Source organism: Paroedura picta, chromosome 1 (assembly GCF_049243985.1).
Source record: "Paroedura picta isolate Pp20150507F chromosome 1, Ppicta_v3.0, whole genome shotgun sequence".
Classification (NCBI taxonomy): domain Eukaryota; kingdom Metazoa; phylum Chordata; class Lepidosauria; order Squamata; family Gekkonidae; genus Paroedura; species Paroedura picta.
In genome coordinates this window covers 73,842,320-73,856,891 of record NC_135369.1, presented here as the reverse complement: position 1 = coordinate 73,856,891, position 14,572 = coordinate 73,842,320, and the positions used below count along the sequence as shown (strand labels likewise).

Here is a 14,572-nt window from a genome sequence, read left to right as displayed (position 1 = left end):
AGGAACTTATTTCCCCTGTTCTATGTGAAAGGTAGGTGGGCAAAATATTTGCAGCAGCTCTCTGCCTTTTTATTGCCTTTAAGTCACCAAACAGTGGAGAATAGTAATGAAAGAAATTCTGCATTAATATGACTATTATTAATATGCATTAATATGCATTAATATGACTATAGGGAGATGAGTAGAGGACTATAAGCCAGGTGGAGATGGGCTTACGTTGATTCATTCCCTGCATCCTTGCTAGGTTTTGATGGCACCATGTAAATTATTAAGTGAGTTTCAGCTTCCAGTAGAGGACACCTGAGCTGCATAGCCCATCTGGCTGCTGTGTTTAATCAGGATACTGGAAACTAAGAAGGAGCTGCTGGCATGGTTGGGTGGTCTGCTGCTGAATGTCAGGTTCTGTCTCCACTATGGCCATCTGGAATATATTTTTCCTATCCCAAATACCTACTCCTCTGTCTACTTGCCAGTACTCAGAGAGCTGGTTATATGTGTAGCCTTGGCAGCACAAGCTCCATAAGAGAAGACTGTTTTCCAAGTACTATAGAACACTGCTCTTACATATTCTCAATCACTTGTAAAATAATTATTTTTATGTCTACCTCACACTCTTCTGATCCCCATTCCCTCCTGGACTCTCTTTAGAATTTTCCAGCTGGAATTTGAAAAAAAACTGGTAGGAATCTAGTAGAGTTTAGTGAAGCCAAGCCAGGAGTGGGAAAAACCAAATCCGTGTAGTATTGTATACCGCACATCTTTGTCTGGCAGGCAGCCTTAAGGTTGCTTAGAGTTTAGTTTTCCACTTAAAGGGAATATACACTGCAAAGCTTGACATTTATTTTCATCTTCTAAAATTTTGGAGGGTGCATTTCATATATCTCTGTGAGTAGGAAGTACTGCCAAGTTGCAGCTGACTTGCAGTGATGCTGTAGGGTTTTCAAGGCAAGAAACAAACCAGTATCTTGCCATTGCCTGCCAGCCTGTCTCAGTCCTGAAGATCTCCATGCTTTCCTTGGTGATCTGCTACCCAAATACTCACCAGGCGCAACCCTGCTCAGCTTCTGAAATCTGAAAAGATTGGGCTAGCCTGGGTTGTCCAGGTCAGGGCTCATATGTCTTAACACATTTTTATCTACTCTTTATATCCAAGGAGCTCAGGGCAACAAATTCAGCCCTTCTTCAGTTTTATCTTCACAACGGCCTTGTGAGTTGGATAGGCTGGGAGAGTGGCTGCCCAAGATCACCCGTTAAGCTTCAAGGCTGAGTAGAGGTTTGGACCTGGGTCTCCTTAGCACTCTAACCACTACACCACATCACCTTTCTAAATGTGTTCCCACATCGTGAGGCTTTATCCTACTGGAAATATGTTTGTTTTTCAATGTTACTGCATGGGGGGGGGGGGGCACATGAGAATATTAACCAAATTATAGACATTTCAGAGCTTGTTAAGAGCTTCATGTGAGGTAAAATGTGTAAACTCCTAAGATGCACATACAAGTAACTTACTGTATACAAGTAACTTCTTAGAAAATACCTCCTCTGTGCCTTTGCCTCTTCTCAGCTGAACAGGGAAGGTAATGGAGACTGTCTGTTGATTGCTGTCCATGTACATCTTGTTGACTATCAGAGTTTGAAAGTGAGGCTAAACTTGTGTGTGTGCCCTGATGCCTACAGCACCTGTGGGTCTCTAAGGGATATGTTGCTTGCCTTAGGTTGCTGCAGCATGAGAATGAGGAGCTGCGTAGGCGTCTGGCCTACATTACCAACCAAAGGGAGGCAATGGAGAAGGAGTTGGAGTCTGGCCAAGAATATCTGGAGATGGAGCTGAGCCAGAATCGTGAAGAGCTGGAGAAGTTCAAGGACAAATTCCGTAGGTATGGCCACTCTAAGAATTTCAAGGGTGATATAGAAGGGTGCTGATGCACGAGTTGCTTCCTAACGCTCCAGTAGCTTCCTGCTTGTGGGCTGCTTTCCATGGTTATTGAGGGAAACATTAATATGTCTTCAGCCTATCTACACCATAGCCCCTATTATTATTTATTGTTTAGGTCATTTACAGTCCATCTTTCTCACTTGGACTCAAGCTGGAGTACACAGAGTGTGTCAGTGCAATAGACAGGATGGGGTAGTCAATAAGCAATATAATAGGATTAGTATTGTAGAACAAATCAGAAATCTGTTAGTCATATGAATCTTGTTGATCATCCTGTGTCTGGAAAGTCTTGTTTGGGGGGAGGGGGGGTTTAAGAAAGCACTTGAAAAGCCAGAATGTTTCCTTCAGCATAATCTTAACCTATAACATACTGGTTTTATTTTGTCTAGGACTGATAAAAGGTAAAGGTAAAGGTATCCCCTGTGCAAGCACCGAGTCATGTCTGACCCTTGGGGTGACGCCCTCTAGCGTTTTCATAGCAGACTCAATACGGGGTGGTTTGCCAGAGTCTTCCCCAGTCATGACCATTTACCCCCCAGCAAGCTGGGTACTCATTTTACCAACCTCGGAAGGATGGAAGGCTGAGTCAACCTTGAGCCGGCTGCTGGGATTGAACTCCCACCCTCATGGGCAGAGCTTTCAGGCAACATTTCTGCTGCCTTACCACTCTGTGCCACAAGAGGCTCATACTAGGACTGATAGATACTATTATAAGTGCCACATGACAGAAGTGAATGAGGCCTACTCTTCTGTACGAAGCACAGTGTTTTATCTGGCTAGTTCCCAGTGCAGTATGTTCTTGGATGCAGGTTTTCATTGCATTCCACTTCCCTCTCTCCCGCAGTCCTTTTTGATGACCCCTCCCCCCTCCAACTAATGCTGGAGGCAGCAGGACCCTCATGAATATTAAGCTCTGCATGCTTGGTAGTAGGGCAATGAAGAAGAGAAAAATCACAGAATATTTGCTGCAGCTCTAGAATGGCTTTTTCTCCATGAAGATCCAGCTATTCAAAAGGAGCTAGTTGGGGGGGTTCCCCTCCCCGTGGCACCCCAAATCATTGTGGGCGTGAGTTGAAATTTGAATCAGTTCCTGATTTATTGTGCTGGCAGAAGCAAATTGCTCATCTGAAAAACAGGAACCTGTCTGAGACCTTCCACCTAAATTGGGAACAATATCTGTTCTCTTCAAGTCTCCAGACTTGCTTCCTCTCCCAATTCTCACTCTCTCTTCAACCAACATTCCACTCTGCTGTAGACAGACACATGCAGTTCAAGTTCTTAAGCTTGCGGTGTAAGAAGGCCAAACCTTCTCATACATAACAGCAGCAAACACATGGAAAATTATAAGCTGAAGTCATAAATCTGCATATCTTGCCTAACTTCATACGGCAGAAACCCTGGTGGTTCTTCAGTTTCATTGATAACCTGAATACTGATATTTTTTTCTGTCTCTAGATTGCAGAACAGTTATACAGCCTCACAAAGAACCAATCAGGACTTGGAAGAGAAGCTGCATGCCCTGGTAACTGGCCTGCTGAACTTGTAATGGGGAGAGTGGGTGGGCAAAGCCCTGCCTGATGGGGGCAGGGGGGCTATAATGCATAGCAGTATTGTACAGTAACACCCAAACACTGGTGACTCAGGTATGGCTTGTTGATTGGGTGGGGATGGGATTCTGTGTGTTGTGTGCTATGGAATGGGGGCTTTTGCTTTGTAGCTATGTGTAGTTTTGTCTTCTGCCATTTTTTTAAAAGAGTGCTAGACATGTGATGTGGTGTTTTCAGTGAGATCTGGGTGGGATGGTCCATCCTGGGTTGTGGGCTATCTGAATGTAGCCAACATTTGTGTATTGTGTGCATTCATAACACTCATGGCTGTTTCTTTTCTCTCTCTCTCTTTCTCTGTCTCTCTCTCCTCTCTCTTTCCTTCCTATGCTGCCGCTGGCACACGCTGGGTGTGCTCACCTCTCAGGCCTCTCTCAGTCAAAGCTGGATTTTTGCAGTTGCGTCTTTTTGTGTGTTTTTTCTTTCTCCTCTTCACATGTCTCATTGTTGTTCACATGTTATTCAGCCTTGCTTGCACTGTCCTCGCCTTGGGGTCCAAAGAGCTCCAACTGCCAGCAACTTGAACTTGAATAAAACATCTAGCTGTGGAGGCCTGGTTTCTGGTAGCCCAAATGTGCTGCTTCGTTTTCCTCTGAGCCATTGCCTAGGTGACCCTGTATGTGGGTAAAAGTTGGAGCCCAGCCTGTGTTAATACCTCTGTAGAGAGAGTCATTTATGACACTGACAAATGTCATATTCCCTTCTTTTCACTTGGGATGGTTATACATTTTAAAAGTATCAAAAGACAGCAATACTTTTTAAACAACTACCCTTTCTGAACTTCAGTCACAGCATTAGGCTCTGCTGTGAATAGGTTACTCTTTTCACTGGATTACCTCCCACCCCCCCCTGCCCCCCCCCTTCACAGCATGAGCACATTCCCTGCAGAATTCTTCTGAACTTCTCTGCTGAGGATTTCAGAGAGGCTGGCACCTTGCATGTCTCTCTTTAATTGGAGATCATTCGACGAGCCTCAGGGAGCAATTTAACAAGCCCCAGAGGTGTGTGCACATGTGGGGCCTTTCATTCCACTATAAATCCCACATCCATCCCCAATCATTTTTGCAGAGCATCTGCATCTACTGAGTCCATTCATGTTCCATCTGGCACACCTCTTCATTCTCTCCATAGGAAGGTAACGAGAAGGCTGGTTTAGTGGCTGCAAGTCTAGTGAAATTGGTTGCTGAGGCGGAGTGATGCCTGGGCATTTTCTGTGTTGGTACCAGAGCAGTCCTTTGCAGAATATGGTTGAAAGCAGAGGGCCAAAACCATGATTCCTAGAGTAGGTGGTCCTTGATTTCATTCCCTTAATCTTGGCTTGCAGGGGGCACCTGCTAAATGTATAACTTTGCACTGCTGTGTGTGTTCCACAACTCTGTAATTTTAATTCACAAGAGCAAAAAAAGTATATTGGATGAAAAACTGACATCCCAAAAATCTGTTTTTATTATAATAAAAGCTAGGTTTTAGTTTTTAAGTCTGTAAAGACAGGTTTGAAATGTCTAGTGAAATTCTGAGAGTCAGAATTTCAAGAGGCAAAGCATTTGCTCTTTTCCCCTACTTGCAACTGAATCAGAATAAATTACAACATGTAAGAGAATAATTGCTTTATTTGCATAATCTGTGTAGTTTGCTTTGAATATATTTTTAAACATTTTCATGGTTTGGTTAGGTTTTTAAGTCTGGAAGGGTCAAAGAGGTGTATAAAGGAGAGAGAGCAGGAACTGAACCTCATGGTCAGTTTTGATACTCTGATTTTAAAGCCAAAACTGTGGCAAGGGTGTGCTTTTTTCTCCTCCTCCCCCCCTCCCCCCTCCATAACTAAGTCAACTAGAAACATGCTATTTTGTTACAATGAAAATAGACTTGGGGAGGGAGGTCTGCAGAAAATGCTATATTCTATAATTAAAGGCAATATCTGGAAGGGAGGAATTGGCTTTTATACCCCGAATACACTTCCTGAAAGAGTCTCAAAGCAACTTACAATTGCCTTGCATTCCTCTCCCCACAAAAGCCACCCTGTGATGTGGCTGAGAGAGTTCTAAAAGAACTGCTGTCTGAGGATAGTCCTAAGAGAACTGACTGGCCCAAGGTCATCCAACTGGCTGCATGTGGATCAGTGGGGAATCAAACCCAGGTCTCTGGTTAAGAGTCCACCACTCTTAACCATGATTATACCATGCTGGCTCTCCCTGCCCTACAGCATCGGCCATGGACCTTCAGCACTTGCAGGATAAACAGGGAACCAATACAGACTGCTAGCAGTTGCTGTGCTGGGCTGAAGAGGAGAAGGTTTTGGCAGGAGAAGACTTAGCTAAATGGAAGCTGTGCTAGTCCCTAGACCAGTGGTTCTCAACCTGGGGGTCGGGACCCCTTTGGGGGTTGAACGACCCTTTCACAGGGATTGTGGCAGGGCAAGCAGCTTGGCTGGGGGGGCACCATCCACACAACAGCCTTGCGGGGCAGATCGAGATAGAGCATTCGTCTGTCTGGAGCAGCAAAAAAGAGTGAGATCGGCATGGTGGGACAAGAGGCAGAACTGAACCGAGAAACACTGGGAAAAAAAACAATTAATATACAATCATGAACCATGGATCTTCACGCCATTGGTCAGTTTCGGTTTAATTTCTGTGAAAGAACACTTGCATAATTTTATGGTTGGGGGTCACCACAACATGAGGAACTGTATTAAAGGTTTGCAGCATTAGGAAGGTTGAGAGCCACTGCCCATTGGTTATAGTTGCTGTAACATTGGTGAATAGGTGTTGGTTTATTTACAGCCTCTCTGTTTTAAAAGATTTCTATGGTATGTTAGGGATAGTTTACATTAGACTTGCCACGGTTGGGGAGCATTCTTCAACTGTGTAATTAACCCCTTTGGGCATCATCTTCTGCATGGCCTGTTTGCCAAACTAGTATGAAAAGCAACTGCACTGCGGAAAGCTCATGTACAGATTATTTTCATAGCTAGCAGATGTGCCTGTGAGTATTCCAAGCACATGGCTGCAGAGTAATTGATTCCATGGTCTTGTGCCTAGCTGAGAAAGGGACAGAGCTGTTGCTCTGCTTGTTTTGCATGGCATGGATTGGGGGCTATGTTTAGATGAGATTAGGAGTGAAGCAAAATCAGACAGCTAGTGGGATTTATCTCCTATATATTCCTGTACTTCAGATTAAAAAAGCTGAGATGGATCGGAAAACACTTGATTGGGAGATCGTGGAGCTCACTAACAAGCTACTGGATGCCAAAACTACCATTAATAAACTGGAAGAGCTTAATGTAAGTAATCTTTCCTTGACAGTGTATCCATTATAGGAAAGTGGAGTGAAAGGAAGACCTGATCTGTTCATTTCTTTCTGAGCATGGGACATACGCACTGGTGAAGTACAAAGAGTTGGAGCTATATGGAGAACTGAGCATTAGTTTCATATAGGAAAGTCCAGACTCCAAGAGAAGAGTCAAGAGCATAGAATGGAGCTGAAGCCCTAAGACACAATGGAGCAGTGCATTGGAGCAGAGCTTTTGCAAGTGGCTTGACAGCTGAAAATGAATGAATGCTTAAGAGTCCCTCTTTTAAAGCTGCTGACTAGCACATATTCTGTGTAACTATTGAACTGTTTGTACTGGATTTTGCATTGGTTATATTGTTGAGTTAACCACTGTATTTTGTTTGGGAAGAGAAGTTGGCACTTGTTTCCCCTACCACCAGGGATTCAGCACTCCAATCATTATACTTCAGCTCCCTACCTATGCAAAAACCACAAGGTGCTGGCTCTGGTGCTGGCCACTAACCAGTTACCTAAATCCTAGCACACTGCCCTCTTCATGAATTAAGAGCTGCATTATTCCACAGTTCTGGATATCTCAGTGTGAAGAATTCAGTGTTAACACTTGAAGTTATTCATAAGATCGAAGAAAGGCAGGGAGTTTTCTGGAAAATTAAAATGTGCTTAGTCTGGGTGTTTTGAGCAATGTGGATTTTTGTTTCTTTTTAAATCATATAATCCTTATTTAGCCAAAACATTTCACTGGGGTTTAAGCAGTGTATGCCCCCAGGTAAGCTGATGTGCAGCCCAAGCAGCTCAAAACATACGGACTTAAGCAGCTAAGATGGATGGAAAATTCATGGTAAAGTAAAAGGGGCAGGGGGGTGTACTTTGAAGTTCAGTGGTATAAAAAATGTACAAGACAGGCTTTTTTGCAAGTTTTAGTCTTCTGTGTCCAACAAGACTAGGCTAGGGACTACCTCACTTTAAAGAACAGGCAGTGTGGGTAGAAATGAGAAACTGATGTGATTTGAGTCCAGGCCTGTTATTAAACATGGCCTGTTTCATGTGACAGATTTGGGGGAATCTTTAAATGGCACCAAATTGTTAGTTACTTGATTTGTACTCTGTGTGGGGGGGGGGGGTACTTTGCTTTTCTTCGTCAGATACCAAGCTAGCTTTGTCTATATCAGGTTGTGAATTTCTGTGTTATCTTGGTAGGAACGATATCGTCAGGACTGTAACCTGGCAGTGCAGCTGCTGAAATGCAACAAATCTCACTTTCGGAACCACAAATTTGCTGATGTAAGTGTTGGGTTTGTGTTGGGTTTAAGGTTTAGTAAATCTCTTCAAGAGGCCTCCCTTCACCGACAAAGAGGAATAGAAGGCTGCTTGGATTTTCATGCCTTTATGAGATGCAGGTTCTCTAGTGACCTCACAGTGGTGCATTCCACCTTGGGGCCACTAGGGAAGTTCCTGTTCTGTCAGAATACCCATGAGAAATGATGCTATTATCATGTTCATGTGTAAAGTGACTGTTATATAGAGGTGTACCATTGAGATATGTTTGTGTGTTGAGAAACTGGTTCCCGAATGAAAAGTAATTAATGTTGAAGCCTTTAGAGAAGGAGAGAGGGGATCAATTCTTAGCTAGTCATATTGCTAACTGTGGTGCTGTACACAACTATGTTTCACCATAACATTTCACCATAACATTTCACCATAACATTTCAGAGTGCCTCAATACTTACAGCTAGTATTATTGCTTAATATTCACCAAATTAATGCCATTCCTCAGAATTCAGCCTCTGAGACCAGAAATTGGTATCTTCTACCTCTCTTCTTGCAGAGGTTTTGAATTCTTTAGGTTGAAGTGGGTTGAAAATCACTTTTTCTACTTCTCTTTTTTCACACAAATTGGAAAGTCACTTGCCTCAAAAACACTAAAAGCAAAGTGCTGTTTATGTTCCTTGAATGTTGTGCTTGCTGAAAATGTTTTTACTGAAAACTGGGTGAGTATGGTGACAGACCGCCTTTTCTTTTTGGTTAGGTCATAGAATTTAGGACTGTTTCTAATGTTTTCTGGCTTTCCTTGTTTGTAAAAATATTGCTGTAAAAACATTGTAAAAACTGCTCAAGGTGACTTGGAAACACTGAATTGAAAGGAACAATAAAAATAATGATAGGAAGGGCAAAAGTGTCTTTCCTTGCTTGGAAACTCTTAGACCAGGAGTTCCCTGGAAAAGACAGTGATAGCCCACTGCCACAACTTAGGATCTCCTGAGTATAAACATAATAAAATACATTATCAAACACAGTGGCAGTAAATTGTACAATATCAAGACTCACCTCTCGAAATCACTGTTGTCAAGCTTCAGGGGTTTTTGTAGCTTAGGACACTTTCCATGGAAACAGAATTGCATGCTGAGGCCTGAGCCACCCTCTGCACCCCTAAACAGTATTAATTTTTCAGTGGGTTTGGAGAATAATGCCATTACCTAGAATATGTAAAAGAGAGTGTGTATCTAGTGCTAGAGCTAAAGAACAGTTTTTGTGTGTAGGAGGGTGGAATTCAGGCAATCATTTATTCTGCTTACCTTTGTGGAATCCATTGAAGTACTTTGAAAATCTCTAGCTTAAATGAGTTCATATATCTAAATATATGCCTCAATGTCTCTTGAAGAATCAGTTTGGATAAAATGTTATTAATAGGACAAGCCATGTATTCATGAAGAAGGATTTATTCAGAGAACCAGCTTAGGAGTGCCGACTTCTAACCTGGCCAGCCGTGTTTGATTCCGCACTCCCCCACATGCAGCCAGCTGGATGACCTTGGGCTCACCACAGTACTGATTAAACTGTTCTGACTGAGCAGTGATATCATTTATTTATTTATTATTTATTTATTATATTTATATACCGCCCCCCCCCGGGGGGCTGTTGTGAGGAGAGGAAAGGGAAGGTGACTGTAAGCTGCTTTGAGACTCCTTCGGGTAGAGAAAAGCAGAATATAAAAACCAACTCTTCTTCTTCTTGTATATATGTACTTGTTCCTGCAGTTCACTGCTGGAGATCTGGCATGGGAACATAAGGCTCATTCAGACCACAGAAACCCCTGCCTCTTCTGCTGATTCTTCTTGGTTTTTGTGCCTGGCACAAGATCTCATGTGCCAGCACCAGCTGTGTGTTTCTTGCTCTAGCTAGCTTAGAGTGAACTCAGAAGTGGGGGTCTCCCCCATCTTCTGTCTCCAAAGTTAAATAGTGCCAAGATGGTAATTGATCCTTCTGCCAGGGCAGATTGCCAAGGCAGTGGATTGTAATTGCCACATGCTCCCTGGGAGCCGCAGATTCTGGTAGAGGGGGTTGGTCACTTGACTCAGCACAATCACCAGATAATTTTTTCCACCGATCAATGTTGGCCTAATGTGTGCCAGCGCGGCTCATTTGTCTTTTGCTCATGCTGGTGCATGTATGTCTCTAAATAGGTTTTGTCTGTCAGGTCAAGAGCTATGGAATAATCCAGATTTCTCTGTTTTGGGGGCAGAAATGGATGTCTCTTTGTATTGGTAGGTGATTAGAGAAGCTCTTTAATGGCACGGCATGCCAGAACAAGGGGTTTGGTTTGGGCTTAGCTGTCTGTTCAGTCTACTGCATCGTGCTCTAATCTAAGAGTGTGCTGTTTCTTAGGCACTGTATGAGCTCCAGTGTAACTTTCCTGTCTCCTTCTCCATAGCTTCCCTATGAGCTGCAAGACATGGTCAATAAGCATCTGCACAGTACTCAGGAGTCCTCGGGCCCTTGCCGGGAGGCCCTGCACACTTTGGCCCCATCTGATGTTGTGCCCACGTCTGTCATCGCCAGAGTCCTGGAGAAACCAGAGTCACTGGTGCTGAACTCTGCTAAATCCGGCAGTGGCAGTTGCCCCGTTGCTGAGGATGTCTTTGTACATGTAGATATGAGTGGAGGACTGCCCAATGCCTGTCCCAGTTCAGGGCAATCTGGAAAAGAGGAAGTGGAAGGAGGGCGACAGCAGAATGGAGGCTGTAAGCCACAGAGCAGCTTGGAGAGCCTGCCTGGAGAAGTGCCAACATTTGAGAAGTTGAGCCCGTATCCCACCCCGCCCCCACCCCACCCAATGTACCCAGGGCGCAAGGTGATCGAATTCTCTGAGGACAAGGTGAGGATCCCAAAGAACAGCCCCCTGCCTAACTGTACCTATGCCACACGTCAGGCTATCTCTTTGAGCTTGGTTCAGGGGGAGGAGGAAAGTTGCGACAGACTGCGAACTCTTCCCAGCAGCCCCGCCTCAGAAGGCCAGCGCTCTGCCTCCAGTTGCTCCTATCAGCCATCTCCAAAGGTGAGCCGAGCTCACGGCTCCTCGCAGAGCAGCCCCTTCAGCAGTCCTCCGCAGGTGCCCAGCACTTTCGCAAGTTCAGCCAGTTCCGAGGAAGACCTGCTGGCAAACTGGCAGCGGATGTTTGTGGACAAGGCTCCCCCCACCACCGAGCGAGTGTTGGTGAACCGCACTTCCTTCAGCCGTGACACAGCCCAGGAGCTTCAGAAACGCTTCAGCCGCTCCATGCAGGAGTTAGGGAGGGCAGCCTCCGCTTACTCGGATGGTGAGGAGTCGGCACAGAGCTGCAGCTGGACCGTGAGTAGAGACTCAAGCATGGACACTGACAGCACAGAGTCCCGAGCTCGCCGGAGCCACGTGTGCTCTGATTACGGCACAGACTTCTCCCAGGAGGAAGCCCATAGATTGCTGCAAGGGGGTGGCATCGAGGGGCTGGCAGAGGTTCCCAGTTCATCTTCACCAGAGAAGCACAAAGACTGTGTCGATGTGGACTCACCTAGGAGCTCAGCTGGAGAACAGGAAACACCGCTGCAGGGAAATGAGAACAGCCAAGAGGCCGCCTCTGAGCTAAGCAGGCAGGGCAAGAGCAGGGCTCCTTCTGGCCGCCCTCACCGCAGTCCCAAGAGAATGGGGGTCCACCACCTCCACCGCAAGGACAGTCTGACACAAGCCCAAGAGCAGGGCAATTTGCTCAACTGAGGGTAAGGGAGCAAGAGAGGCCTGGGGTGCCCAGGAGCCAGCGGCCCATCCCTCTCCCAAGAGCTGTTGCCTGTCATCCTGGAGCTGAAAGGGCTGCCATTGTGTTTCTCCTGGAATTCCAGGCTATTTTTTAATATATTTATTGTATTTTTAATACATATGAAGAGTGGAGATTAATTCTCCTGCAGCACCAGAACAAAACACTCTGGTGTTCACCAGCATTCTGCTCCCTGCTGGTGTTCACAGCTCAATTTGCACTCACTCGCATTCTTCTAAAGTTCAGTTCTGCCTTCACACTCCTCTAGGCTCTAATATTGTCCCATTCCTGTTCATGAGTTATGACTCTTGGACACCTCAAGCCTGCACTCCTGCCTTTTCGGCCTGTGCCAAGGAACAGGTGCACGTCCTTTTTTCTCTAGTCTGAATCCTCCACCAACCCACCATGTGAAGGGAGAGTGTGAGACACAAAAGGCTTCCATGTGTGGGTATCTCCAGCTGTGTGTGGTTTGTGTGTTAGCTTTTATTTTACTGAATTAATGTGCGTTTCTTCTGGCTGCTTTGTGGATGTATGCAACTGAGCAGGGCGGACAACATTCATAGGTCACTTCTCTGTTGATACTTTGTTGTTTATGTTTTGAATTGGGCATGGCACTTGCTGGGAAGGGCTATCTGTACAAATGCACTGGGTGAATGTAAGTTTCCCCTGCTAGACTAGGCCCCCCCAGAATTGCCATGTTGAAACACCCAGAAAGGTTGCGTGAGACTGCTTTGGCCACAATGGGGTGATTTATATGTGCTGGTGTCTGCAGTTCATCATGTTGGTTCTTGCTTGGGTGATTACTCTGTCCTATTTCAGTTATGTTAGATGAGATATGCTCTTTCATTGACTTTTTTTTGTTTTTGACTTTTAAAATGTGCTCTGCTTTTCTTTTGTAAAAGGAAGAGAACCTGAAGTGGGGGGAAAACAGCCTATAGGCTGTGCAAGACCTGGAGGTCATCTCATTCCATGGGCAAACCATAAAGTTTTTTCACCTTTGGCATAGAAAGAGATGCAGGTTCTTTGCCTCCTTGGAGATGGCTGGTGAGGATGGGCATCCCTATCTTGGGCTGCAATCCAAAGTCACACTAGTGCCTTCCCAAGGCCTTATCCAAGGTCTGGTTGTTGTTGTTGCTCCTGTCATCTTTTCTGTGTGTCTCGTGGTGTTGTAGTTCCCTTTGCAGAATTTTTCTCTGTGCGCATCTGTATATGTGCACACACAGCTGAAGCGTTTGGGGGAAGGATAAATTGTATTTGTCTTTTTCTTTGGAAGACCAAGCTCCCTGGTGTTGTTCTGGTCCCCTAGGTCTTAACCAAGAGGGTGCAGCCAGTAAAATGACTAGGCTACTGGACCGTATGGTCTTCCATGAGAGAAGCACTCTAAAGCCTTCCTCCATAATACAGGGAGTTCACTCCCTTGCAAACACCAGCAAATCTGCCAAGGAAGCCTGCTTATAGCTTCACAGGACCAACAACCCTCCCTCAACCTTCTAGGATCTATTGGATGGCTGCCAGAGCCTTTGTGGGCTACGGGGCTGATGCTGTCCTCTGTTCATCTTTCTTCAGACCTAGCCAGGGTCTGCCACATGAGAGGCTCATTGGCCATAGCAGACTAGATGTGGCCTTGTTAACTGGCCATTCCTTTTTCTGTCAAGCAGTAGGCTCCTGAATCATGTGTTGAGGTATGACTCACTATATTTTTGCTTAGCTATGCCAGTAAATTGGTGCTAAAGATGGACACCCTTCTTTTAGCTTACTTGATTCTTAACCTTTAATGATCTGACCCCTACAACTGGTAACTGCTTGTTCTGCTCCGCCATTGTTGCTACTGCAGCATTTGGGAGTTGTTTTATTGGGGGGGGGGGGATGTTGCTCTGCAAAGGGCAGGATCAGGGTTGGCATTTCTTCTTGCCCCAGTCCTACTGCGTTTTCTTTCTCCCCCTCCTAGTGAGGGGTGCTGTAAGTGAAGGCTTTAGAACGGCTTGATTGGCTTTCCGTATGTAGTCTGCATTGGGCAGAAGCAATGCTGGGTTAATCATGCTCTGCAGAGTATGAGCCCTTGTCAGCAGACTCCTTAGTTAGGGCGGAACTGATGCATTGAGAGCCCTGTTCTCCCTTCCTGAGAGGGCCACGCAGCTGCGTTTAAAGGCAACTAGAAACTGACATGGCTCTAGCTGCACCAGGTTGCTTGCCTGTAATCATGATGAGCTCAAAGGCTGGGGGGAGGGGGGGGAGGAACGAGCGCATTTCAGAGATGCCCTGGTAGCAAAGCCTGCAAGAAATGCAGCCTTCCTTCCTTCTGAAGTTCTTAATGCCGTTCTGTGGTGGCAGCCCTTTGTATTTTGCTTGTCCTTGGCAGTATTAGTTGTCTCGGGGAGCTTGAGTTGCCTTCTTCAGCGGCCCCATGTTTCACAGTGTTCCAACTCCAGACTGTTAATCTGTGACTAATGTGTTTTTTCTGAGATTTTCAAACTGATGTATATTTTAAAACCAGAAATAAACTATTTTAAAAGTATGCATCTGCATCATGACTTTTAAAAACGTCATAGCTCAAATTCCAAAAGCAAACTGCACAACTGATGTTCACTTTTACTCCATAGTCTTTCCAAAAAGCTTGTCCTTCTGCTGCAGGGTTATCACATTTCTCTGGCCAACAAAATGCAGCATCTTAGCCC

The 14,572-nt window shown here is 45.2% G+C and overlaps 1 protein-coding gene across 21 annotated transcripts in view; it reads left to right on the top strand.

Moving 5' to 3' along the window:
• The window catches only part of TJAP1 (tight junction associated protein 1), a 77,833-nt gene extending 63,421 nt beyond the window's left edge, over positions 1–14,412 (top strand). For 19 of the 21 annotated variants that reach the window (XM_077343029.1, XM_077343161.1, XM_077343110.1 and 16 more), the window contains 6 exons: positions 1,716–1,877; positions 3,392–3,458; positions 3,908–3,937; positions 6,713–6,820; positions 8,029–8,112; positions 10,541–14,412. In XM_077343029.1, coding sequence (XP_077199144.1) covers positions 1,716–1,877; positions 3,392–3,458; positions 3,908–3,937; positions 6,713–6,820; positions 8,029–8,112; positions 10,541–11,860 — 1,771 coding nt within the window. In that variant the 3' untranslated portion in view covers positions 11,861–14,412. Of the gene's footprint in view, positions 1–1,153; positions 1,274–1,715; positions 1,878–3,391; positions 3,459–3,907; positions 3,938–6,712; positions 6,821–8,028; positions 8,113–10,540 lie in introns of those variants that run through there. The other 2 variants (XM_077343189.1, XM_077343179.1) reach the window with 2 other exon arrangements.
• The last annotated feature ends 160 nt before the right edge of the window (positions 14,413–14,572 follow it).